General features: G+C 39.7%; 1 protein-coding gene across 1 annotated transcript; it reads left to right on the forward strand.

Moving 5' to 3' along the window:
• Positions 1–387: 387 nt before the first annotated feature.
• Positions 388–23,591, forward strand: LOC128533923 (scavenger receptor cysteine-rich type 1 protein M130-like). The gene is made up of 19 exons (XM_053508158.1): positions 388–480; positions 2,021–2,317; positions 3,613–3,930; positions 4,045–4,359; positions 4,444–4,764; positions 4,868–5,197; positions 5,275–5,580; positions 5,757–5,822; positions 6,177–6,482; positions 6,676–6,756; positions 6,836–6,952; positions 7,038–7,136; positions 9,673–9,735; positions 10,037–10,102; positions 10,213–10,290; positions 10,409–10,471; positions 10,571–10,633; positions 18,012–18,071; positions 23,170–23,591. Exons 1-19 carry the CDS (start codon positions 423–425, stop codon positions 23,283–23,285), a joined length of 3,123 nt encoding a protein of 1,040 aa, XP_053364133.1. The 5' UTR covers positions 388–422; the 3' UTR covers positions 23,286–23,591.
• Positions 23,592–25,041: the final 1,450 nt, after the last annotated feature.

A 25,041-nucleotide genomic window follows, 5' to 3' on the forward strand; every position in this document is an offset into this window, starting at 1 on the left:
TCTCTCTGAAATCAGTGTGTGATGTGGTCGACTCTCATCACTCACACACCTCAGAGACAGGAGGCGGAGCTCTGTTCATCAGTCACACCCCTCAGAGACAGGAGGCGGAGCTCTGTTCATTAGTCACACCCCTCAGAGACAGGAGGCGGAGCTCTGTTCATCAGTCACACCCCTCAGAGACAGGAGGCGGAGCTCTGTTCATCAGCGCTGATGTTATATTGATATATATGGAGAAAGTGAAAGATGCCGCCTCTGATTTGTTATTTAGTCTGTATGATGTTTTTTCTAATAAGGTAATGTTGAGTGTGATTGGTCTCTCTCTCTCTCTCTCTCTCTCTGTAGGGGGCTGAGTGAGGGGACACACTTCTCTCTGTCTCTCTGGGTGAGTGGAGGTGAACACATCGTGTACAGTGAGGAGGGAGATGGAAATCTGTCTGACTTTTATTCTTCTCTCATCCACACTCACACTCACAGCAGCTGGTAAGTACACACTCATTATTCACACTAACACATCACACACTTCTCACTACATCAACTGGGATTATAATGTATATATATCAGAAAAATATATTTCCCCTTCTTTTTTAATTTTTTTTTTATATTTATCACACAAATGATTGAAATCATCAACACAAAGATAACCCGAGTAAAGACAAAATGCAGTTTTTAAATGATGAATTCATCAGATGAGAAATAACGTAATTGACGTGTATGAGGGTTACAAAGACATTTCTAAGGCGTTGGGACTCCAGTGAACCATCACTCACAAATGGAGAAAACCTGGTAGTAAATATTCTGTGGACTGATGAGACAAAAGTTAAACTTTTTGGAAGGTGTGTGTCCCGTTACATCTGGTGTAAAACTAACCCAGTGTTTTATAAAAAGAACATCATACCAACAGTCACACATGGTGGTGGTAGTGTGATGGTCTGGGGCTTTGCAGCTTCAGGACCTGGACGACTCGCCATAATTGATGGAACCATGAATTCTGGGCTCTACCAGAAAATCCTGAAGGAGAACGTCTGATCATCAGGTCGTGACCTCAAGCTCAAGTGTACTTGTGTTCTGCAGCAGGACAATAAACTGAAACACACCAGCAAGTCCACCTCTGAATGGATCTAAAATAAATGACATGAATGTTTTTGGAGAGGCCTAGTCACAGTCCGGACTTAAATCCTGTGACATGACCTTAAACAGGACGTTCATGCTCGTAAACCCTCCAGTGTGGCTGAAATAAAACAATTCTGCATAAAAGAGCGGCTCAGAATTCCTCCACAGTGATGTGAAAGACTCATTGCTAGTTATCACAAACACTTGGTTGCAGTTGTTGTTGGCAAGAGTGGAGCAACCAGTTATTAGGATTAGGGGCAATTACTTTTTCACACAGGGCCAGGAAGGTTAGGACGGCTTTTTTCCTTCAATAAATAAAATAATTTAAAAACTGCATTATATTAAAATGTGTTTAATCATGTTGCTTTGTAGCCTGGTTGTTTCATCCAGCTGTATTTACTCAGTGCAACTTCCAAGTGAGAGATTTAACACCATGTCAAAAAAACATAGACAAAAATAATAAATAATATATTCAGTGAATTTGAAAAGGATCACTCCTCCTAAAATTGATTGATTGGTGATTATACGACTGTTCATGAGAATTAAATTACAAATTGATTATTTCAATAAAATAAAATAATAGAATATATATAAAAAAAGGTTTTGTAAGTGTGTGTGTAAGAGTAATTTGTAAGTGAGTGAGAGACCAAAAGTGTGCGTGTGTGTGTGTGTGTGTGTGTGAAAGAGAGAATTGAGTATATTTGCATGCATATTTGTGTAAGATTAAAAAAAATAGTGTGTGTTGTTTGTGTGAGAGAAAAAGCCATAGAAAGTGTCTGTTGCGTGTGTCTTTTTGTGAGTGTGTGAGAGAAAAACTGTGTGCGTGTGTGTATTTGTGTGTGTGTGTGTGTGTGTGTGTGTGTGTGTAATAAACCCTCCCTCTCTCTGTCTCTCTCTCTCTCTCTCTCAGACAGTGTGAGGTTGGGGAATGGTGGAAGTCGCTGTGCTGGGAGAGTGGAGGTTCATCAGGGTCAGTGGGGAACAGTGTGTGATGATGACTGGGATATGACTGATGCTGCAGTGGTGTGTAGAGAGCTGCACTGTGGGGAGGCTGTAGATGTGCAGAAGTTTGGACCAGGATCAGGACCAATCTGGATGGATGATGTGGGCTGTAGTGGATCAGAGTCGACACTGAAGGACTGTGGGTCACGAGGCTGGGGAGTGAGTGACTGTAGTCATGATGAAGATGCTGGAGTCATCTGCTCAGGTAAACTACTGAATTTCGGGAATAAAAACAATGAGTTAGATTATCAGCATGATTTAACTGTAATTCTATCCAGACATTATTTGAATTCCATTTTGTCTTTATTTAAATGTAAAGCCTGGTGCGACTCTACCAAAGAGCTGACTGAGCCTGAGTAAGGGTCCATTTGCAGGAGGTTCATTATGACAGGCAGTGGCAGAGCCAGACTTTTTTCATAGGGGTGGCCAGGCTGGGCCCAGCACTCACTTTGGGGTGGCACAGAGACTGAGGCCTAGGTTCAGGTTTTTATCTGTATGGTAAAGTGGAGGAGAACAAATACTCACTAATTTGGGTCTAAATGATCATTTGCATATGCAGGTAACTGTGACTGTTAAATATGTTTACAAATATACAGTGAGGACTCCTTTATAATTAACATAAACATTTTTGTTAAAATCATCAATAAACCCTTTTTAGTTAATATCATATTTTGTTAGTAATAGGGATTTTCTAAGAGATTAATTTAAAGTAACTACAATTGAAATGTTTCACACAAAACTCAACAAGAATTTTACAAATAACAGCTAGGAAATTAACTAATGTGTGCAAAATTAATCTGCAGTCATTTAATTAATCAAAAATGTCATTTGAACATTATTGTTTAGACCACATTGGAACCAGATATATGACAAAATGTAACAAAAAGTAGCTTGAATTTCTTTTAGGTTTAGTTTTTATTTTATTTAGTTACCTTTATTAATTTATAATATAACTTATTAATTTCCCTCCTAAACTTCACTAATAACTAGAGAGAAAAACACAGACAAAAACACATGGGGCCTCATGCAGGAACATTTTCTTGTTCTTGTATTAAATTTCTCTCACTTTTCTCTGTAAATGGTGTTTATATGAGTGTTTCACATCAGATTCATTAAACTACACACACTTGTGGTAAATCCCTGGTTTCAGACTGATTAGTGCCACCTGTTCATGAAAAGCAGCGCGTACATGAGATTTGATCATTCACATAATCAACAGCCCTAAAATCCTCATCTAGGGCTCCTGGTCCACTCTGTTTGTGGGAAAGTTTAATTCACAAAAACGGATGAAGGACATAAAATCTGAAACCACCCACACATAAGATATATAAACTACATTAAACTAAATATATTTGTTACATGATTAAAATTTTACTGTAATTATACGACCATGACTGCAATTAAACTCAGCTATGAGAGTTTAATTTTACAGCACACTTTTTTTTTAAACATTTTTCTGCTGAAACATGCACAATATTTACACAATGAAATGAAACACAGGTCACAGAATGTCGAGACTCAGTGCTGGTCCTCACCAGTGCTCTGGGAGAGTGGAGGTGCATCATGGACGTTCCTGGTCCACAGTGTGTGATGCTGACTTTAACCAGGAGGATGCAGAGGTTGTGTGTCGAGAGCTGGGCTGTGGGATTCCTGTGAAGGTACTGGGATCAGCTGCTTTTGGCCGAGGGGAGGGTCAGGTGTGGACAGAGGAGCTTCGGTGTAGAGGAAATGAATCTGATATTACCTTCTGTCCAACAATATCTTCACCAAAACACTCAAACTGCTCCCATGACAACGATGTGGGATTAATATGTTCTGGTTAAGTATCATGATTTAACATCTGTTTAAATAGATACCACATACCTGTCAATCAAACTTTAAGGTGTCTTTGTTAATGTTCCTCTTTCACTGAGCTCTCGGCTGTTTGTTCAGGTCACACAGAGGCGCGGCTGGTGAACGGTTCTGACTCCTGTTCTGGTCGAGTGGAGCTCCAGTACCTCAGTGACTGGGGCACAGTTTGTGCTGTAACCTGGGATATGAGAGCTGCAGATGTTCTCTGTGCACAGCTGCATTGTGGGAGTGCTGTGGCTGTGGTGGGGGTGGACTGGTTTGGGGAGGGGAGTGGCCACATCTGGGCTGATGTGTTTGATTGTCAGGGGAATGAGACACACCTATCACAATGTGGCACCTTATCATGGAGTCGAGCTGCATGCTCTCATAAACACGATGCTGGAGTCATCTGTAATGGTGAGATATTAACCTCACCTACACCACATTAGTGAATGAACTCAGTGTTCATTAGAATATTTAAATGATGTTTTTCTGCTTCAGGATCATCCATGGCGTTTCATGAGGGACGAGCGCGGTTGTCTGCAGGGAGCGAGTGTCAGGGGGAAGTGGAGATGTATTTCAGGCAGGACTGGAAGAGAGTTCTCCTGGACTCGTGGAGTCTGTCTGAGGCGTCTGTGCTCTGCAGACAGCTGGGCTGTGGCTCTGTGCTGAACTACCGCTCCTCTCCATCTACCACTGAACACAAACACATGTGTGTAACGGGATTCAGCTGCTCTGGGAGTAAAGCTCATCTGGGGAACTGCAGCAGTGCACAATCTGTCAACTGTAGCTCTGGGGAACAGCTGTACATCACCTGCTCAGGTAAGCAGGTATTTCTTCATTTCCTATTAAATATGGAGTAATAATATAAGATTGCTGAAATAGCAAAATTATTTTGACTTCAATATTTTGGGTCATACCACAGGTATCTTGAACCATGCCATCAGCTCCATCAGACTGGTTGGTTCTGGGGGAGACTGTGCAGGAAGACTGGAGGTTTTCCACAGCGGCTCATGGGGGACAGTGTGTGATGACTCGTGGGATATTGAGGATGCACAGGTGGTGTGCAGACAGCTGCAGTGTGGAGTTGCCCTCAGTCACCACATACCAGCCTGGTTTGGTCCTGGAACTGGGTCCATATGGCTGAATGAGGTGGAGTGTGAGGGGAACGAGACGTCCCTGTGGAACTGCAGATCTCAGCTGTGTGAAGAGGGGGAATGTGGACACGAGGAGGACGTAGGAGTCGTGTGTTCAGGTACAGTGTGATGACTGAGATTCAACCTGTTACACGTTAAATATGGACAAGTTAATAAGTTGTTTTGTTTCTCCCAGAGTTTAAAGAGATCCGACTCACAGAGGGCTGTAAGGGGAATCTGGAAGTGTTCTACAATGGAACCTGGGGTAATGTGTGTTACAACCAGATGGATGATGAAACAGTAAACATGGTGTGTCAAGAGCTGAACTGTGGAAGGCGTGGCAGTGTGTCAAACACTGAAGCAAGAGTCAAATCTGCTCCTAACTGGCTGGATTATCTGAAGTGTAGGAAACAGGACTCTAATCTGTGGCAGTGTCCATCTTCACCCTGGGGACAGAACACATGTGATAATAGTGAAGAAGTGGCTCATATTACCTGCACAGGTGGGTGGAGTCAGACTTCTCTGGTTCTGTACATTGATATAAACTGCAGTGTTTCATTGTGAATAGTGTTTAACTAATGTTACTGAGATATGAAGGTAAAAGTCTGATAAAAGTCTGCTCTGAGAGATAAACCTGCTGTGTAACATTTCATTAATGTGTGTATTTTATTACTGCAGATGATAAAACTCCTCTACATACACAAGAAAAGTGCTCTTCACTTCCCTCTCAGAAACACTGCTCAAGTAAGGAAACATAAGGAAAAGCTTTTAGTGCTGTTCTTCATTTACATTCAATTTCATTACTCATTGTAAGAATGGATTTCCTCCTGTATCCATGAAATCATTTGCTGAGAACTTTATTGAATCATCCTGAGGTCATTATTCTTCCTCACATTTCATAAAAATCAAAGCCACAGAGATAAAAGCAGTAAACAGAACCTAAAGCTCATCTTCCTGCTTTAAATCATTTTATTCAGTGACCAATTAATGAATTTTTAACAGTTTATATTTTCAGGATGTTTGTAATTTGGTGGTTTAAAAATCTTTATACAACCAGTTTTTGTTAAACTTGCCCCATGTGTGATGTGTGTGATGTAGAGCACTGGTCTCTCAGGCTGAGTGGAGGAAAGGGAAGCTGCTCTGGGAGGTTGGAGGTGTATCATAACGCTACGTGGGGCTCCGTTTGTGATGATCAGTGGAACATCAGTAACGCTCAGGTGGTGTGCAGACAGCTGGGCTGTGGCTCGGCGCTGAGTGCTGATAGGAATGTTAGCTTTGGTCCTGGTGAAGGGACTATCTGGCTGAACAGAGTGAAGTGTCGAGGGGATGAGATTCACCTGTGGGACTGTCATCATTCCCTGAAGAAACACACTGACTGCTCTCATGCTGAAGTCACCTGTGCAGGTCAGAGGGGTGTGATAACTTTTCAGCTTTCTCTCTCCACTTACTACACTTTTCTCACAGGGTTAAGACTTGATAACTTTTATTTATAATCTTAGATGTTAGCTTGATGTTAGCTTGAAAGCTCAGCAAGTCAGAAACCTGATCTAGTGAGAGTGTATTTTTAATGCATTAGTTTTTTTGTCTGCAAATACAGACATATCCACAGTGTCCACTACTACACCTACCACCACCACCACCACTACAACCACCACCACCACATCAGGTATGTGTATTTGTTACAATACAATATTTGTTACTGTTCACTATTTTTTTCTTATCAAGATCCTCTTCTGTGTTTTGGACTTCAGGAAGAGGCGCTCCAAATACCCCACCCACCCCTCCACTGGTTCTCTTTGTGTTGGGAACGCTGCTCTTCCTGGCCTTAGTGCTTCTGGTGGTACTGTTTTACCAGAACAGAGTGCTCAGGAGAGGTACCACACATTCACACAGTTTATTTTCTCTACAATACCAGTTATTATTATTATTATTATTATTATTATTATTATGCACTCCCAGTTGTCTCTAAGACGAGGCGTAAGACTCAGCCTGAGGCAGTCTATGAGGAGATCAACCACAGATACATCACTAGAAGAATCACGAGCTCCACTCAAAGAGGTGAGTGATATGTGGACTGTTCTACATCACACTTATTGTATTCCATTTAAACTTGGAGCTGAAATTCACTGGATGCAAATGATCAAATCACTCAATACTAAATACACCCCTCAATGCAAACTCAGTGATTAAAGCAGGATTTTACCCCAAATCCAGTCTGATTCATTTATTTACAAAAATATTAATACAAATAAGTAAAATGAGTGTGAGAGGAAATGTGCAGTTAGAGTACATGTGGTCAGTGGAGGATTAAGATATTGGTGACATGGGCAGTCATGGGCAGGGGGGTGTCTTACAGGGGGGCAGGACAGAGTGTGTGGTGAAAAAAGAAAATAAAAATGTAGAGGAATGATAACATTTACACAAACAGTTTTCTGTCACTCATTTGCACATCAGACTTTTCATGTCACATTGTGGGTCAATTAATCTCATTCACTCAGGACATCACCTCAGGGGTTGTCAGGAAAATAAACACACACTGCAAAATGTTACGGCATAAACCCCAGATCATTCATAATACTGTGAGTATTTACTGTAGTGTATAGTTTCTCTCTCTCTCTCTCTCTCTCTCACACACACACACACAAAAAAAAAGTGTGTAAGGCAGGTAGAGGGGGATGCACCTGCACAGGAAAACTCTCACTCACACACACACACACTCACAAACACACAAACACACACACACACTTGCACTAAATCAGAACTGTTAATAGATGTTTATCAGCAGAATTCTGTCTCAGTGCCGGATCTAGTGTGTGTGGCAAATCTCCCCTTCAGAACGCTGACAAAAAATAATTAATAAATAAAAACACTCTTGCCTTAAAACTTTTTTAACTTTTTCAATCAATTGGAAAAAAACAAAATAATTATAATAACCTTTATATATAAAATGCAATTTCATGTAGTCAAGCAGTATAATAACACAAGTTAATAAACACAAGTGTGATTAAAGTCTATTTTATTACATACATGATATTACACTCATAAAGTGATGACAGCTGCATTATTATTATTATTATTATTATTATTATAAAACTTACTTTACTCCCGTTGTCGTGTGATGAATCAATACTTGTTTAAAGCACAGATATATGATTAAGTGAACACACACACACACACACACACACACACGCCGTGGTGTAACGACCTGATCACATGGTGCGTCTCAGCTTGTATTGTGAGTTAAACCGTGTTGCTTTGACATTGTGGATAAAAAGATCCTTTACATTATTATCAGTCTAAATGAATCCACTGAATCCAAATCTAGGATCTTGTTAAAAGTTGAATGTGAGATGTTACTGGGGCTCAGCAGATCAGTACTGGGGCACGTGCCCCGGGGTTCCTGCAGGAGACCTGAGGTGATGTCCATCTCATCCGCTCCCTCCCCATCTCGTACAACTGAGTGGGAGAGCTTCAGTCAGTCCCCTGCCTCGTTCACAAACTAGAATCAGGGCTGGAGATTAATGTCCCACACGGTGACATGAAAATATGTGGCATGCAAAAGAGTGATAGAAAACTGATCATGCAAATGTTATCACCATCCTGAGCATTCAGATCAGTGCCGCCGCTGGCAGGATGTCACCCCGGGTAGCTGTCACTTAATCCACCCTGTGTGTGTGTGTGTGTACGTGCTAGTTTTCCTGTGCAGGTGCCTCCCCCTTCTCTCTGCTTTACTCCGTGTGTGTGTCTATGTGATGTGTATTTTATTGGCCAGATAAAGGTATAAAGTTTAAGTCCCCATAAACTCTGGTGATTATTAAATGTCATCATATGGGCACATTTACATCCCAAGAGGATAAAACATGAGATAAACAGCATTAGTTTTACTCTATTTAGACACACACACACACACACTCTCTCTCTCCAGTTACAGTATAAATGTAAAATCCCAGAGAAACACACTCTAGTTCCCCCATAGTGCCGTTTTGATTGTTGGATTTTTGCTTCAGAATATTTCCGACCCCGGCTGGTTGTATGGATAGTTTTAGATGAATTTTGTTAGACCTGGAGGTTCTAGTGTGTATGGTGTCCTGGGGGAACTCACATTCAGCACCGCCAGAAAGAAAGAAAGGAAGAAAGGAAGAGATAAATATCTGCCAATGTGGCCACTGGACAGAAAGACTGTCTGTTATGAACTGATAAAACTCCAAATGTTAAATATCATACGTCTGAAAAAGGCCTCTGTGTGTGTGTGTGTGTGTGTGTGTGTGTGTGTGTGTGTGTTTGAGTGTGCATGCAGTCGTGCAGGCTTTCCTGTGCAGGTGCATCCCCCCCGCCTCTCCCTGACTTACACCCGGTGTGTGTGTGTGTGTGTGTTTATGTGACGTATACCTTATTTGACAGATCATACGAAATGTGTGTTTCCTGAAATAGAGTTCATGAGTCTCTTTGTGTGTGTGTGTGTGTGTGTTTGTATGTGACATGTACCTTATTTGACATATGTTCAAACACTTTATAATGTGTGTTTTCCTGAATCAGAGTTCATGAGTCTGTGTGTGTGTGTGTGTCTCATTCCTGTCCTGCTCTCCTCTAACAGGAAGTCTCCTCTCTGAAGAACAGCATTCTGGGTATGAGCATGTGGATGATGAGCTTCTCTCAGGTAAAAAAGGCCAGAGTGTGAGTTTGTCTGACTCCATTAACTGAAAGATATTCGAATTGCAATTAAAGATGAGAAATGACTAAATGTGTCCTTTCTGAGACGTGATTATGATGTATTGTATAGAAGAATTACAGTAACTCCAGTGTTTTAATGCTGACACATGAGATCTCACAATCAACCTTATCTTACTTTAAGCTTCTGAAATCCCTCTTATCACATTTATCAAAGCTTCTTTGGATGAGGATTTTATTGAGTATAAATGTGTTTAAAAGCCCAAACACACAAACTCTTCTTTTTCCAGTAAAGTCTGGGATTGGAGAAAAGGCTGAGTATTATGATGATGTCATCGACACCAGTGACTTCATAAGTGGGTGCAGTTGTTAACTGATCAGATAAATTGAGTGACTTGACATTAAACCATGAGGTCAGAATGTGATGGAGCTGTTTGTACAGAGCCTCTGCTTTTATTTCATTTAGGTGATACAGGAAGAGTTGAGCCACCAGAGGACTACGATGATGCCGTCACTGCTGGACCCATCGCTGATAACGTGGAGGGTGTGCTTCTGTTTTGGGATTTGTTTTAGAGAGCACACACACACACACAAATCCACAGTGTACAAACTGCCACTTCAGTAAACTTTAAATCTCTTTAAATCTCTGTGTTTTGGTGTAGAGGATGAAGCTGAGAATTATGATGAGGCCATTACAGCTGATCAGAAGTCAGTTGTACTGACAGGTATGATAATAATGTGACAGTGTTGCATCCACAAGCATCCAAATGATCATTAATGACATTCATGTGGATTTAATAGCTTTTATCTCTACATTCTGACAGAGGACGTGTCCGAGAACTATGATGATGCAGTTACGGCTGAAACAAACACAAACATCACCACAGGTCAGGGAGTTTCTCTGTTATTAAAAAAAAATTTCCTTAAACATTTCTATAATAAACTTTAAATAATGTGCTGCTGAATTCTGCATTCTGATTGATGTTGATTAATTTTCTATAACAGCAGCTCTGACATACTGCAGCTGTAAATCACAGGTTTATATTAATGCACTCGTTCCACTACATTATGGTTTCTATAGTAACAGCTCATCCACAGGGACGTGTACAGCAGACGCTCCACATTAACTGATGAAAAACATACACACAACAAAAAAGTCTTGCTATAAGTGTAGTAAAGTGTAGCTCCAAGAGCTCACAGTGCTGAGACGCTAAATGCTGATTAACATCAATATCTCGTCTGCATCATTTGACAGAAGTCACACTCGCATCTAAAAGAACTCAACAATTCATAATGTGGGGAATTAATTCATGCATTTAATTTCAAATAATAAACACATGACTTTCTTTTTAACAAAGTTTAATTAAGCTTTATTTTTTTATATAGCCCCATCTGCTGTGTAGCCCACAAGTGGCACCATCACGTTCTATAGAGTAGACCAGCTTCAGAAGGTTCTAGGTTTGGCAAGAGCCAAGAGTTAAGTGATGCACTGAGTCAGAAACCCAGGACACAGTAGTAAAATTTAACTATTTATATTTACTAATTAAGGGTGTGTATGGTTAACAAACATTACAAAGGGAATGCAATTTACACCACAATGTTTTTAAAGAGAACTCTAGTGATGCATTCAATATGTAACTAAAATAAATAATCAATAAAAGAGTGCGCACATAAAGAAAATAAAACCGGCCCGGGTCTACTAGAGTCTTAGTGCTCCACTTTGGATCATCACACGAATTTCCATTCGGTTCGTTATTGTGTGTGGACACAATCCTTCCTACCGCACTTGAAGATCAATCAACTTGATAGTATCTTATGGGCTCGTCATCCATGACAGGGAAAAGTAATCCAAGGAATCAATTCGAAAAGGTTCTGGGTCCAGTCTCGACTAAAAACCTGACCTATAGATATGGTCAGAATCCCCAAAATCAATTCACCAATTAAATATTACAATGGCTTATGGCACTGGTTGAACTACTGACAACAAAGTAAAATGCAATAAAAAACATAAAATATCATAAAGCTTAGGTTAAATAATAATAATATAAATCATTCACAACAGTAATACAATGTGACGTAGATGTACATCACTCAGAAAAATAGATGCCACATGTTATCATTAACACCGGTGACATTAAACACGTGGCTTAGTATCGGACAATTAGCTTAGCAACTAGCAAGTCTCCAGGCTGCTGTCCACGCTAGAGCAATACAAACCAGTAGACTGTTAACATGTTAGACCCTCACTGTTGCACTCATCAGATAAATGTCATCACATTTAACTCCAGGAACAATTTGCTATGATTTGCTCCTAATCGTGAGGGAAAAAACACAAATCCATTCGCTTCTTCAAGTCTAGAAAGTTCTTTTGACCTTTCACCCAATAGGGACAGACAACCAGCTGGGACAAACCATTTAGTAAATAACCACAGGGGGGATCTTTAGAAACAACTGATTTCAGGACAAACCACATGCTTGCACGGGGGGATTTCAGAGTCTGTCTATTTGTCTACTTCCATCTTTCACTGTTATAATCAAAACCTTTATTAGTTTGGATTCTTTAATATTACTTTAATATAATTATTATTTTACATCATTTTAGTAACCAGTCTATAATTTTCTTATGGCTAATTATGAACACTGGGTTACAGCTGCATTTAATATAAGCCACACCCACATCTAAAACAATTCAGGAAAATGTATTTTACATAATGAATTAAGCAATTTAATAATATTTTTAACTTAAAAATCTACATTAATATCACTGAACAATAATTAATTAAATAATATTGAATGGCTTTTTATTTAATCTATTCTCTGTAACATATAATTATTAATTTCTACAAAAGTATCACTTGAGCAAATGCAAACTAAATTTAAAAATGCTGATGAAAAGAAGCAACAAGTTATAATTTTAAGCCCTTAAATGAGATTGACATGAAAAGCGTGGCAGTACCACCTACTGGCCCAGAGTGGTACTGCAACAGAGGAAGGGAAATACACATGAGCTCCATATATGTACATATAGCACTTACAGTAGTTGATCAATTGGAATGGTTATTACCGTCGCGCTCACCGCCGCGTAAAAACATCAGCGGCCAAAATAAATCAGTTGCATTTCAAAGTCATTCGTAAAATGGCCGCCAGGTGGCGCAAAGTGACATTTTCGCTTGTTGCCGTAAATACAACAGTGACCGTTATACAGCGTATCTCTGTATCGGTTTATTGTTATTTAAGTTCTGGATTATTTCAGGTACTTTAAACACATTGTTGGGTTGCTCATGTTGGCTCATATGAGATGTAGTTTACAAATGAACACCTGGTTGGGTTATTTTGACCCAACAACTGGTTTATTCATTATTCTTTCCTTTCTCCAAATATCAGCCTGCAGAATGTTTGAAATATTACTGTTTATTGTGTCACAAGTGTAGTTTTAAGAGTTGTTTAGGCAGGAAGGCGTGTGTATACAGCTCAAAACCTCCATTAGTTATTAAAGATAGCGGCTATTTAGAAAACATGCCCAGTGATTTCGGAGCTTCAGGAAATCTCCCGGCGCTCTGCGCATAACACCGGGCCAACTCATGTCGGAAAGAATTTATAAACGGTTTCTAAACGTGGGCTATTGTTTTTTACTTATAATATTTGTTATTTTAATTTAAATGAGGTTTGGGCTCAGGACTCGGCATCGTGATTCTCCTCTTTAATTTACTCCATAGTTTTAATCAGCGCTCAGCCACATGCATGAGGTTTTCCAGAGCGCACCGGCAGAAGTAGACTAATGATTATAAACGCGTTTGGGAAAACAGCAAGCAGACTGACTCTGACCATTTAAAAAAACGTTTGAGTTCATTTTCTGACGCGCTCAAGTTCACCAAAAACAATACAGAACAGCGCAGCTTACAACACTTCACAACACTTACAAAATCACAACGTTTTTTCGTTATTGTGAGTGCGCGTAAATAAAAGTTGAGTCTTATAAAGGCATGTAGTCTTATATAGTTTTATTATATAGTTTTTGCACATTAATCTGACACAGTTTTTTCAGCCTGTCACGGCGTGCGCCCAAATCAATATCACTCCTCGCTCACTAGTTAGGCGGCCCCCCCTTCAGACATGCGAAGCAGCGGGACCGCAGAATTACACATGACTGGTGAGCTATCGTTGCTATCGTTGCCCGGGCTTGCACCCCGCGCTATAAAATACTCAGGGTTTGTTGGGCTACAGTGGATTTTACTACGCTCTGTGTATGCAGCGCGCGTGCAACAACGCGGAAGTGCGGCATGCAAGCAGGGCAAATGGAACGCGCCCCGGGACTTCAAAGGAGCGAGAGGTGGGAGGGGGGCGGTCCGGCCATCCGCGGAGAGCAGAGTCAGCGCGAGCAGACGGATGGCCATTGCACTCACACCGCGTAGTAAAATCCACTGTAACCCAACAAACCCCAATCATCACCAGCCGTGCCTTATTCCGTCATGTCATGTGGGCATTATAAGCTTTGTATTGAAAACTTCTAACTAAAAAGTGGCAGCTGGCACGCCTAAAAATAGACGCAGGTTATTTTTTTAATAGTCTAAATAAAAACCCTCCGATTTAATTTCCTATAGTCTAACCAGCGCTCAACCGCACGCATAGTTTTCCCGAGCGCGAGGAATTTTTTTGTGCTAAATAATGTTTATGCAGTATAAGAATTCCTATTAATCCTGGGTTGTTCTTTTAGTGTCACTATAGTGCTTTACAATGCCAGACAACATTCAAATACAAATTATTCACCCTCCCCAGGTGTGAATCGGCTGTTCTCACCTATACATTCAGAGGAACTGAAATGCACTTCTCCCCACTTTAAAAACCTCTTGAATCTGAGGCTCTTCTGGAGACTTTCAGTGATTTAAATTTGTGTAATTTTAATCTCCCGGATTCTAGATTCTAAAGGTGACATTGTTACCCTTTTTAATCATTGGAATGGAAGAACTTATTTTCCTTATGATAGCATAAATTGCATTGTTTTTAATCAGTCTATACACAATAATATTCTTTGGTATTTTTATTTTTTTTAAACGGGTATGGGGGCTATCTTGGTTCATTAATCTCCGTGCCTGGTTTAGGTTTAGTAGTTAGTGCGCATCTGTTATATTACAACTATCATAACACTCAAATACCTTTTATTGGGGGTTAAGTGACTGATGTGCCTAACATTTTTCAGCTGAGCCTTTGTTTCACTGAAAACGACCGCGACACCCCTCTCTCTCTCACTCACACACACACACACACACACACACACACAGAGCCGACTAAATCATTAGCACGTCCCCCCCCCCCCCCCCCCCCAAACAGCACAGACATTTACTTTCTATCCATTTACCTACACCTGAACTGAGTTGTTTGAGTAACATGGGTCGAACCCGTTACAAATCATAACAGTCTACTGCATTTCATTCTTATAATAACGCAAAAACACAAGCGGGGCTGAAAGACCGACATCTGCTGACGCAGTAGAACGTCCTAACACTGTTTTAATTTTATGGTCATTTATTTCAGTTAATAAATCTACTATAAATTTAAAGAACACAAGAAATAAGATGACACAAATCCATACACGCTTTTTTTCTAATTACAAGTGATAAAATCAAAAGGCTCACTGCGTTAACATTTATTGTGCTTAAATTTGATCCTAATAAGATTTGATTTAATTTGAATTTTAGAACAGTGGCAGCTGGAACACCTAAAACAGATGCAGGATTATATTTTTATAATCTAAATAAAAATGCTTTTTTAAACGTGGGCTATTGTTATTTACATGCAATATTTGTTAATTTAATTTAAATGGGGTTTGGTCTCCGGAATGTTGAGCATCAGGATCCTCTTCTTTACTTTCCTACGTAGAATCAGCGCTTAATCGCACGCATAAAGTTTTGTAAATTCGTTTAATGTTTAATAGTAAATAATGACCCCCGTTGCGCTGTACCACCGCTCGGAAAACCTTATGAAATACAAGTTTAGGACAATCATGATGATCTGCCACGGCGTGCGCGTGTGATGGGTGTACGCCCAAATCTACTATAACTACTCCCTCACTCCGTAGGCTCCCTAAATAGGCGGCAAAAGGAACGGGGCCGACCTATTTGTGCCGGCTGGCGATAATTAACGTTAATATGATCTCGGGCTTGCTCCGCATTATAAAAGCAAGGCGCGGAGGTTTGTCTGAGGTCTGGGAAGTACGTGATGTAATGGAGAATATATATAAAAAAAAAAAAGCATGTCAGTGGGGAGATGTTTCGCGGCCCAGGCGCTTTAAACAAGGACACTAGAATTCCGCCCTTTGATCTCCGCGCTGAGGACAGCGCGAGAAAGAGCTGCGCGAGCTCCCGCGGCATCTTCACTCCCGCACCGTGCCCGCCCTCGCAGCCCCGCTGCCGAAGAGGAAAAGTGTGGTTAGGTTTTTGCGTCAGCGAGAACTCGCGCCGGCCATCGACAGCGGGAGAAGCGCCGTCACGAGGGAGCGTGCAGGAGCGCTGCCTCCGCGTGCTCAGTTCTGCCACTCGCACCAACACTTATCGTCAGCTGTGTGCCCACATGCCAGTGTGGCACAGCCCCCGGAACTGCACATGCACAATCTTTATCCCATTCTTTCCATTCTCCCTCCTTCAACACTTTCCTTCCCCATTTTACCTAAATAAATTACCCTTTTCCTGTAAGACCTCGCCTCTGTCCGTGCTTTATGGTGCCGCCCGTGCTTTATGGTGCCGCCCGTGCAACATGGGTCGAATCCGTTACAGATCATAACAGTCTACTGCATTTCATTCTTATAATAACGCACAAACACAAGCGGGGCTGAATGACCAACATCAGCTGACGCAGTAGAACGTCCTGACAATGTTATAATTTTTATGGTCATTTATTTTAGTTAATAAATCTACTATAAATTTAAAGAACACAAGATATAAGATGACACAAAACCCTACACGCGTCTTTTCTAATTACACGTGATAAAATCCAAAGGCTCACTGTATTAACATTTATTTTGTTTAAATTTGATCCTAATAAGATTTAATTTAATTTAAATTCTACATTTGTATCGTCATTTTAGTTCTGTGATTATAAATTTGTTTAACTACAATGTTTTACTTGATTTTATCCGCTACTACGTGCAGTTCTAAAACTCTGTGTCTCATTAATCCAGCAGAGAATGAACTAAGGCATGAGGCGTCAGTCTGTAGTTATATAGCGCCACTTAACGGTAAAAGCCAGCAAACGCACAAAGCCAAACGGTACCGCCGAGCGCGGCGACGGTAGGACCTACGTTCCGATTGATTAACCACTGTACACTCATGTAATATTAATATTAAGTATTAATAGTAATAAAAATTTTAATAGTGAATATTTTAATTATTAATTGAAAAGTATTTAAATATAAAAAATAATGTAATTTAAAAAGGTGTAATATAATAAAACAATTTTATATAAAATGTACTTCATTAAACCTAAATAATTAATGCATTTATGCATTTATTAATTTAATGTGAATAGCACCTAGCGGTCACACGAAAGAGAAACTTTTAATTTATATATACATTTTAAATTAATTGAAATCTTTAATGCATTAGTTTTCCAAATTAATCTGAATGTGATGAGGACATAAAAAATAAATATTGGCTGTTTTTAACATCACAATCTACAACTTAACAAATTAAGAATGTTGCCTTAAAATACATTTACAATATTCATAATATTTATACTAAAAAAAATAAATACAAACATGAATTTATCAATTAATAAATAATCATGTAGATAAGGGCTAAAATTCCATCTTATAAAGAGTGATATAATTTCTTCTCCTCTTACTGCAGTAAAGCTCCAGCAGGCGACTTCATCAGCTCTCACCTCCATATCTCAGTGGTTATAGTGGAGTCTCTGGCTAGTAGCTTTCACACACTAATGGGAAAATGCACCGTTCCTATTGGTTAATCCTTTTTCTCACTACAGCAGCTGGTAGACAATAAAACATCATTAAACTCTTATAATTTAATAGTGTATATATTTAAATAGTTAATTTTCGCTCCTCACTTGCATGGAATCCTATTTTAATTTCACAAGTTAGTGTTAATATAAAATCAGTATAATCAAGTTAATATGTAACAGTTTATATATTTAAATTATTTCGGTTATCTTTATTTTCCATATAAACGTCGTGTTCTACTCAGTAACTCAGTATTTTACTATAAGATCAACACACACACTGGTTTATTACTTCTTCATTTATTTGTTGATTAGACAATCCAGAAGATTATGATGATGTCATCACTGAGGAACAGGATGGAGGAGAGACAGAAGGTGAGTGACTTCTTGTTTATTCTGTAATGTACATAAGTGCACAGGCAGCAAAGTCAAAGATTAGATTATATATGATTAGATTATATATGGTATATGTAATGAGTGTACACCTTTAAGAAAACGTCATTACGTCATAACGTAGGTGGTTAGTAAGGCAGAGACATGACTAGCTGTTCTGTACACATGTGCTCATGGCCGAATGTAAGTAAAGTGTTTCCTGAGCTCTGTTAAGACGAGTGTGTGTTCATTCAAAATCATTACATGGTGTCAGAAGTGCTAAACGAGCGCATTGCCCCGAAAATATGGCGAAGTTCAATCCTCCGGAGTGTTTTTCATTTGATCGTCCGAATGAATGGGCTGACTGGAAGTTATGTTTTCAGCGCTTTAGGAGTGCTACCAAACTGGATAAAGAAGACGGTGAAGTCCAGGTCAGTTCATTAATCTACGCCATGGGTAACGAAGCCGAACACATATTTAAATCGTTCGCCTTTGATGAGGAAGGTGACAAGAAGAGATTCGACGTTGTGTTAAGAAAATACGACGAGTACTTCTTCCCTAAACGCAATGTGATTTACAAGCGAGCCTGTTTCTATCAAAGAGTACAGCGCCCGGGTGAAAAGGCAGAAACTTAGAATTCTGTATGAGTTATCGGAACATTGTGACTTCGGAGAATACAGAGATGAACACATTCGGGATCGGATAGTCGTGGGCATTCTTGATAAAGAGCTGTCGCGCAGACTGCAGTTAATGTCCGACCTCACGTTAGCTCAAACCATTCAAAGCGTGCGCCAATGTGAAGAAGTAGCGCTCCAAGTTCACCAGCAGGGGGAGGCGAACGCTGCAGTACAAGAGATAGCACAAGGGAAAGCAGCAGACAAAGGAAACCAGAAATGGAAACCTAAAAGAAAATTTGACAAAGAGCAAGGAGAACCAAAATGTGGAAGATGTGGGAAGATTAAACACAGGTATCAGGAAAAATGCCCAACAATAAAATCAGCATGCAACAAATGTAAAAAAATGGGTCATTGGGAAAGAATGTGCCACAGTAAATCAGTGAGAGAAGTGATAGAAACTGTTGCACAGACACCATATTTCCTGGGAGCTGTTACAAATTCACAAAATAATGATGAACAGTGGACTGTGCAACTTCCCATTGGAAAGACACCAGTTACATTCAAGATTGATACTGGTGCAGACGCAAACATCATGTGTGAAGAAACATTCTGCACACTTAATCCCAGGAGAACGCTGGAGCGGTCTAGTGTTACACTGTGTAGTCCTGAAGGACGCCTCAAGTGCTTGGGGAAATTTCAAGTTAGTACCACATATAAAGAAAGTGTGTACACATTCCCAGTGTATGTTATCCATGGACAAAACGTGAACAATTTGTTAAGCCGATCCACTGTATCCTCAATGGGAGTGGTGAAACGCATTGAGGAAATTCACAATGCATTTGGGGAGCATGGAACTTTGAAAACAGAACCTGTTAAAATCCAGCTTAAGGACAATGCTCAGCCATATGCGGTACACATAGCACGCATAGTTCCACTGCCTCTTATACAAAAAGTAAAAGAGGAGCTTCAGCGCATGGAAGTAAATGGGGCCATTGAGCCAGTGACAGACCCTACGGACTGGTGCGCACCTATGGTGCCAGTGCTTAAACAGAACGGGAGAGTTCGCATCTGTGTAGATCTGATAAAGCTGAATGAAGCTGTAAAAAGGGAAAGATATGTTCTTCCAACTGCAGAGGAGATAATGGCAAAACTAAGTGGTGCAACAGTCTTCTCATCTTTGGATGCTGCCTCAGGTTTTTGGCAGATACCATTACACCCAGAAAGCAGTAAACTAACCACTTTCATAACACCATTTGGAAGGTACTCCTTTAAACGTCTTCCTTTCGGCATCACCAGTGCCCCAGAAATATTTCAGCGGAAGATGATGGAAACTCTACAAGGGCTTGAAGGAGTACTGGTGTACATGGATGATATATTGGTGCATGGAGACGCCATGGAACAGCATGATAAACGGCTTACCAATGTGTTAGAGAGAATTGAGTCTGCTGGGTTAAAGTTGAACCGTGAAAAGTGTCTGCTGAGACAACATCAGCTTCACTTCCTTGGTCACTTGATCGACAAATCAGGTGTGAGACCCGATCCTGAGAAGGTCAGAGCAGTCCGTGAGCTGTCTCCTCCACACAATGTTCAGGAGTTAAAACGGGTACTGGGGATGTTTAATTACCTAGGCAAGTACATTCCTAATTTGTCAACAGAAGGTAAACCACTGTATGACTTGTTAAGGTCAACAGCTACGTGGACCTGGGCCAGTCCCCAGGAGACAGCATTTCAGCGCATTAAAGACATCCTTTCTACTTCTCCAGTTTTGAAGTTCTATGATGTGACTCTACCTACTGCTGTATCAGCTGATGCCAGCAGTTACGGCATAGGTGGCGTACTATTGCAACTGCATGAGAAAGACTGGAAATGGTAGCATACTGCTCACGCAGTTTGTCTGAGGCAGAATCCAGATATGCCCAGATTGAGAAAGAATGTCTGGCGAGTGTGTGGGCTTGTGAAAAATTCGAAAAGTACCTAATAGGCCTTGAAAGGACTTGGACAGTGTTCCGTTGAGATGTCAGAGACTACTCATGAGGCTAATGAGATTTAAACTGATCGCAGAATATTCTCCAGGAAACACTTTGGTGGTGGCTGATACACTATCCTGAAGCCCACTAGCCTACAAGAAAAAAGATCTCAACACACACACCGACGTGGAGTGTTACATTGCTGCTGTTGCTGAATGCATGCCTGCAAGCCCACCCAAACTCGAAGCCATTAGGGCTGCTACAAAGGCTGACAATAACCTGCAACTCGTACTGAAGTATATCAGGTCAGGATGGCCAAAACATATAGACAACGTTCCAGTGGCAGTTCGACAGTTTTTCCATTTCAAGAACGAGCTGTCTGAGCACAATGGAATACTGACAAGAGGAAGCCGTATGCTAATTCCAAACCTCTTGAGAGCAGATATTCTAAACAGGATACATGATGGACATCAAGGCCTGACAAAGTGTAGGGAGCGGGCCAGAATATCGGTGTGGTGGCCAGGCATCTCGTTAGAAATAAAACAAAAGGTCCAGTCCTGTCGAATATGCCTTGAGATGATGACACAGCAAAAGGAGCCTCTCATCTCAACGCCCCCTCCAGACAGACCTTGGAAAAGGCTAGCTATGGACTTGTGTGAGTATAATAAGCACACTTATCTTGTTGTGTCAGACTATTTCTCTCGATTTCTTGAGATTCTTCACATGCCAGCAACCACTACCTCAGAAATAGTGTTAAAACTGAAGGCCTTATTTGCCAGGTTTGGCTGCCCTGATGAAATAGTTTCGGACAATGGTCCCCAGTTTGTGAGTGCTGAGTTCCAGGAATTTGCAAAGGAATTTGACTTTTTGCACATCACATCCAGTCCACACCACACTCAAGGAAATGGACATGCAGAGAGAGGGGTGCAGATAGCGAAGAAAATTCTGCAACAAAAAGACCCTCTTTTGGCTCTGATGAGTTATAGGGCCACACCTTGCATCACAACGGGTGTAAGCCCGGCTGAACTTCTTATGGGCAGAAAGATTAAAACAACACTTCCATTGCTTGAGACACATCTTCAGCCTCAGTGGCCAAATTTTGAAGATGTGAGGAGAAAAGATTCCATGGAAAAGCAAAAGCAAGCTTTCTACTTTAATCGTCACAATGGGGCTAGACCTTTGCCATCGCTAAGGTCAGGTGATGCGGTGCTCACAAAGTTGGATCATCAAAAGACCTGGGGAACAGCTGCTGTGGTCAGAGGCGAAAGTACAACTCCTCGATCTTTTGTTATAGACACAAATCAAGGAGCAACGTTGCGATGCAACCGTCGTCACTTGCAGCTCTGCCCTTCCCCAGCAGAGGGAGAACAAATTCCGGTTCAACCAGAACAAATATATGAACAGCTGCCTACATCGACAGTGCATATGGGGACAACTTTGTCCCAGGCCCAAAAAACCCACAAAGGACTATTCGTGACTAGATCTGGCAGATTGAGCAGACCAGTGGACAAATTAAATTTGTAAAAAAAAAAAAAAAATGGTGAAAGGTGAAGGGCAATATATTGGTCTTAAGGGTTAATAGATTTAAGTAACAATGTTCTTTTATGGGTATAGAGTAAGCAGTGAAAAAACTGGAAATAAGGTCTTGTTGGAAGGTGTTGATAATTTATAAGTTATTAGGAGCCAGAAATGTTAATGTTTAACTCCGTACTGTTAAAAAAAAAAAAAAACTGAAAAGGGGAGATGTAATGAGTGTACACCTTTAAGAAAACGTCATTACATCATAACGTAGGTGGTTAGTAAGGCAGAGACATGACTAGCTGTTCTGTACACATGTGCTCATGGCCGAATGTAAGTAGAGTGTTTCCTGAGCTCTGTTAAGACGAGTGTGTGTTCATTCAAAATCATTACAGTATATAATAAATATCAACTTTCAGAAGAGTTTTTAGAACAAATGTTCTCTCTGTTCTGTCATTTAACAAGTGCATTTATTAAAGAGTTTAGATAAGACCTACTGTAAATATTACCTGTGATATATAATATAAACATCAGCTGACTGTTTTTAGAACAAATCTCTGTTCTGTCATTTAACAAGTGCAGCCAGATTTATTACACACTTTAGATAAGACCTGTATATTTATGGCTCTTTTACTTCCACATTTTTATAAACACAATCTTGTAAGGACTGGAATCTATTTATTCCAAACATTTAACAGGAAAATAGAAATGTAATACTATATAAAATTTATTATTGTTTTGTAGCATTTCTACAGTTGAATCAGTTTGTAAAATGATGTGAAATTTGATGGACATCTCTATCACATCTTATACACATGGCCTGTGTTAATATTAAGAAAACTCATCTGATAAATGTCCTCTATTCTCTTCATTTATTGTTTAAAGATCAAAGAAATCCTACATAGTGCATCATTTACTGTATTTGAAGGTTTTACAAAACAATGACTATTAATCCAATACAAAGGAGATATTAAAGAGGTAAATGTGTTTATTTTACAGAATATGATGAGGTGGAGGAGAAATCTCAGAAAGACAGGGACCATGTGACTGAGACACGCCCCCAAAGGCCTTTTCTCAGGAAATTACATTTCAACTTTTATAAACACAAACAATGATTTGATTCTACTTCCAATAATTTCATGCATTCTGAACCATGTTCATTTTCTCACCTTGTTATTAGCAAATAGATTAGGGAGAGTTAAATCAGCTCCATTATTACTGAACCAAATGTTTCCAGCTTTCCTTTTACAACACATTTCTGACAATTCATCTGAATATCTTGTCTTTGTAAACAATATGCAAGCAATATATACGTCTAGGTTTCATGCTGTGTGTTTAACTATAAAACATATCATTGAAATGAATGTTTTGTTGCAGTCTCTATTAGGGAGCTGTGTATGTTGGAAGTTTCATTACGGATTCTCAGATTATCATGTGAAATTCTCAGGTTTCCTTCAAACTCTCCAATTTAGTTCCTTATTCTCAGGATTTTGTTTAATAATCTAATATTTCTTTAATATTCTCAGATGTTTGTTTTGTGATCTCAGGTTTTATTCAATATTCTCACTTTTTAATGAGTGACAGCTCGTTAATTTTAATGTTACATCTTAATAAACAATATACAAGTAAAGGTGACTTTTTAGCCTCGCAGAATGAGAACAATTCAATATTTTGCATTATGCAGAGTTTTATTCGCTTTTTCTCCTATTGTGTAACAATCATCTATTTTTATACAATTAATGAAATGAAAGTGTTTTAATGTTTATTATTTTTGTATATTGTGATGATCTGTGTTTGAGTTGAGTAAATCACACGCAGGGAAAAATTAATATCACACAAGTGTATACTGCTCTACTGCAGCATGTTTATGTTTTTATTGTGTTTATTTTAGGACTTTTTTGGAATTACAAATCAAATGTCACTGTTCTTGTACAATAACAATAAAGATTCTATTCTATTCTTAGAAACACACAAATAAATACACAAACTGACATAATAAAAACATTTACATTATTTTAAAATAAATCAGAATTAAACACATGATGAGGACTTACATTAACACCAACATTACACACATCATAACTCCAGATATAAACACTATTATTCATGGGTTCATATATCATGGCATTTTTTCTTTCATAATCAGTAATAACTCTAACATTATAGTATTTGCTATTTTATTATTAATAATAACAATAATTCTGCTTCTTATTATTAATCAGCTGCCTAATTACAGCGCCCTCAGCAGGTCAACTGCAACAAAAAGTTTCCCTAAACTGAGGTGATTTACTGCCATCTAGTGGATGAAATATGCTATTAAAATCCACATCATTATTTTAAGATTCAAGATTCAAGATTCAAATAACTTTATTAATCCCAGAGGGAAATTGCTTTAAGAAATGATTATTAATTTGTAAACTAAATATTTGTGATTATTATGATAAAATCCAGACTAAATGTATTTGCAAAGTTAAAAAAAATAGTCAGTCCATGTGCTGGTTGTCCCCAGTCACAGGTGCAGACAGAGACTTATCGTGTGTCAGAACAGTGGACCTTGAGAAGGTGGATGTGTGTAAGGGAGAGTGCACACCCAAGAGTCAGCTCCCTTGTGATGAGACAGTTTTCGATGTCTGTGTCTTACTAATGCAGGAGAATGGATGCGATGATCCGACAGATGCTTTTGAAGCGAGACAGGGGTAGCTGCAGCTCGGAGTAATGGGCGTGTCGAAAGGTTGGGGCGTGTCGAAAGGTAGGGGGCGTGCCGAAAGCTCTTCATGATTGGTTGCACAAGTTGCCTGTTTAAAGGCTATGTTACGACCTCTATCGGAATCATAACAGGCTAATATTAAACGCTATTGTTCTTTCTAATGC

This window comes from Clarias gariepinus, chromosome 12 (assembly GCF_024256425.1).
Source record: "Clarias gariepinus isolate MV-2021 ecotype Netherlands chromosome 12, CGAR_prim_01v2, whole genome shotgun sequence".
Lineage (NCBI taxonomy): Eukaryota > Metazoa > Chordata > Actinopteri > Siluriformes > Clariidae > Clarias > Clarias gariepinus.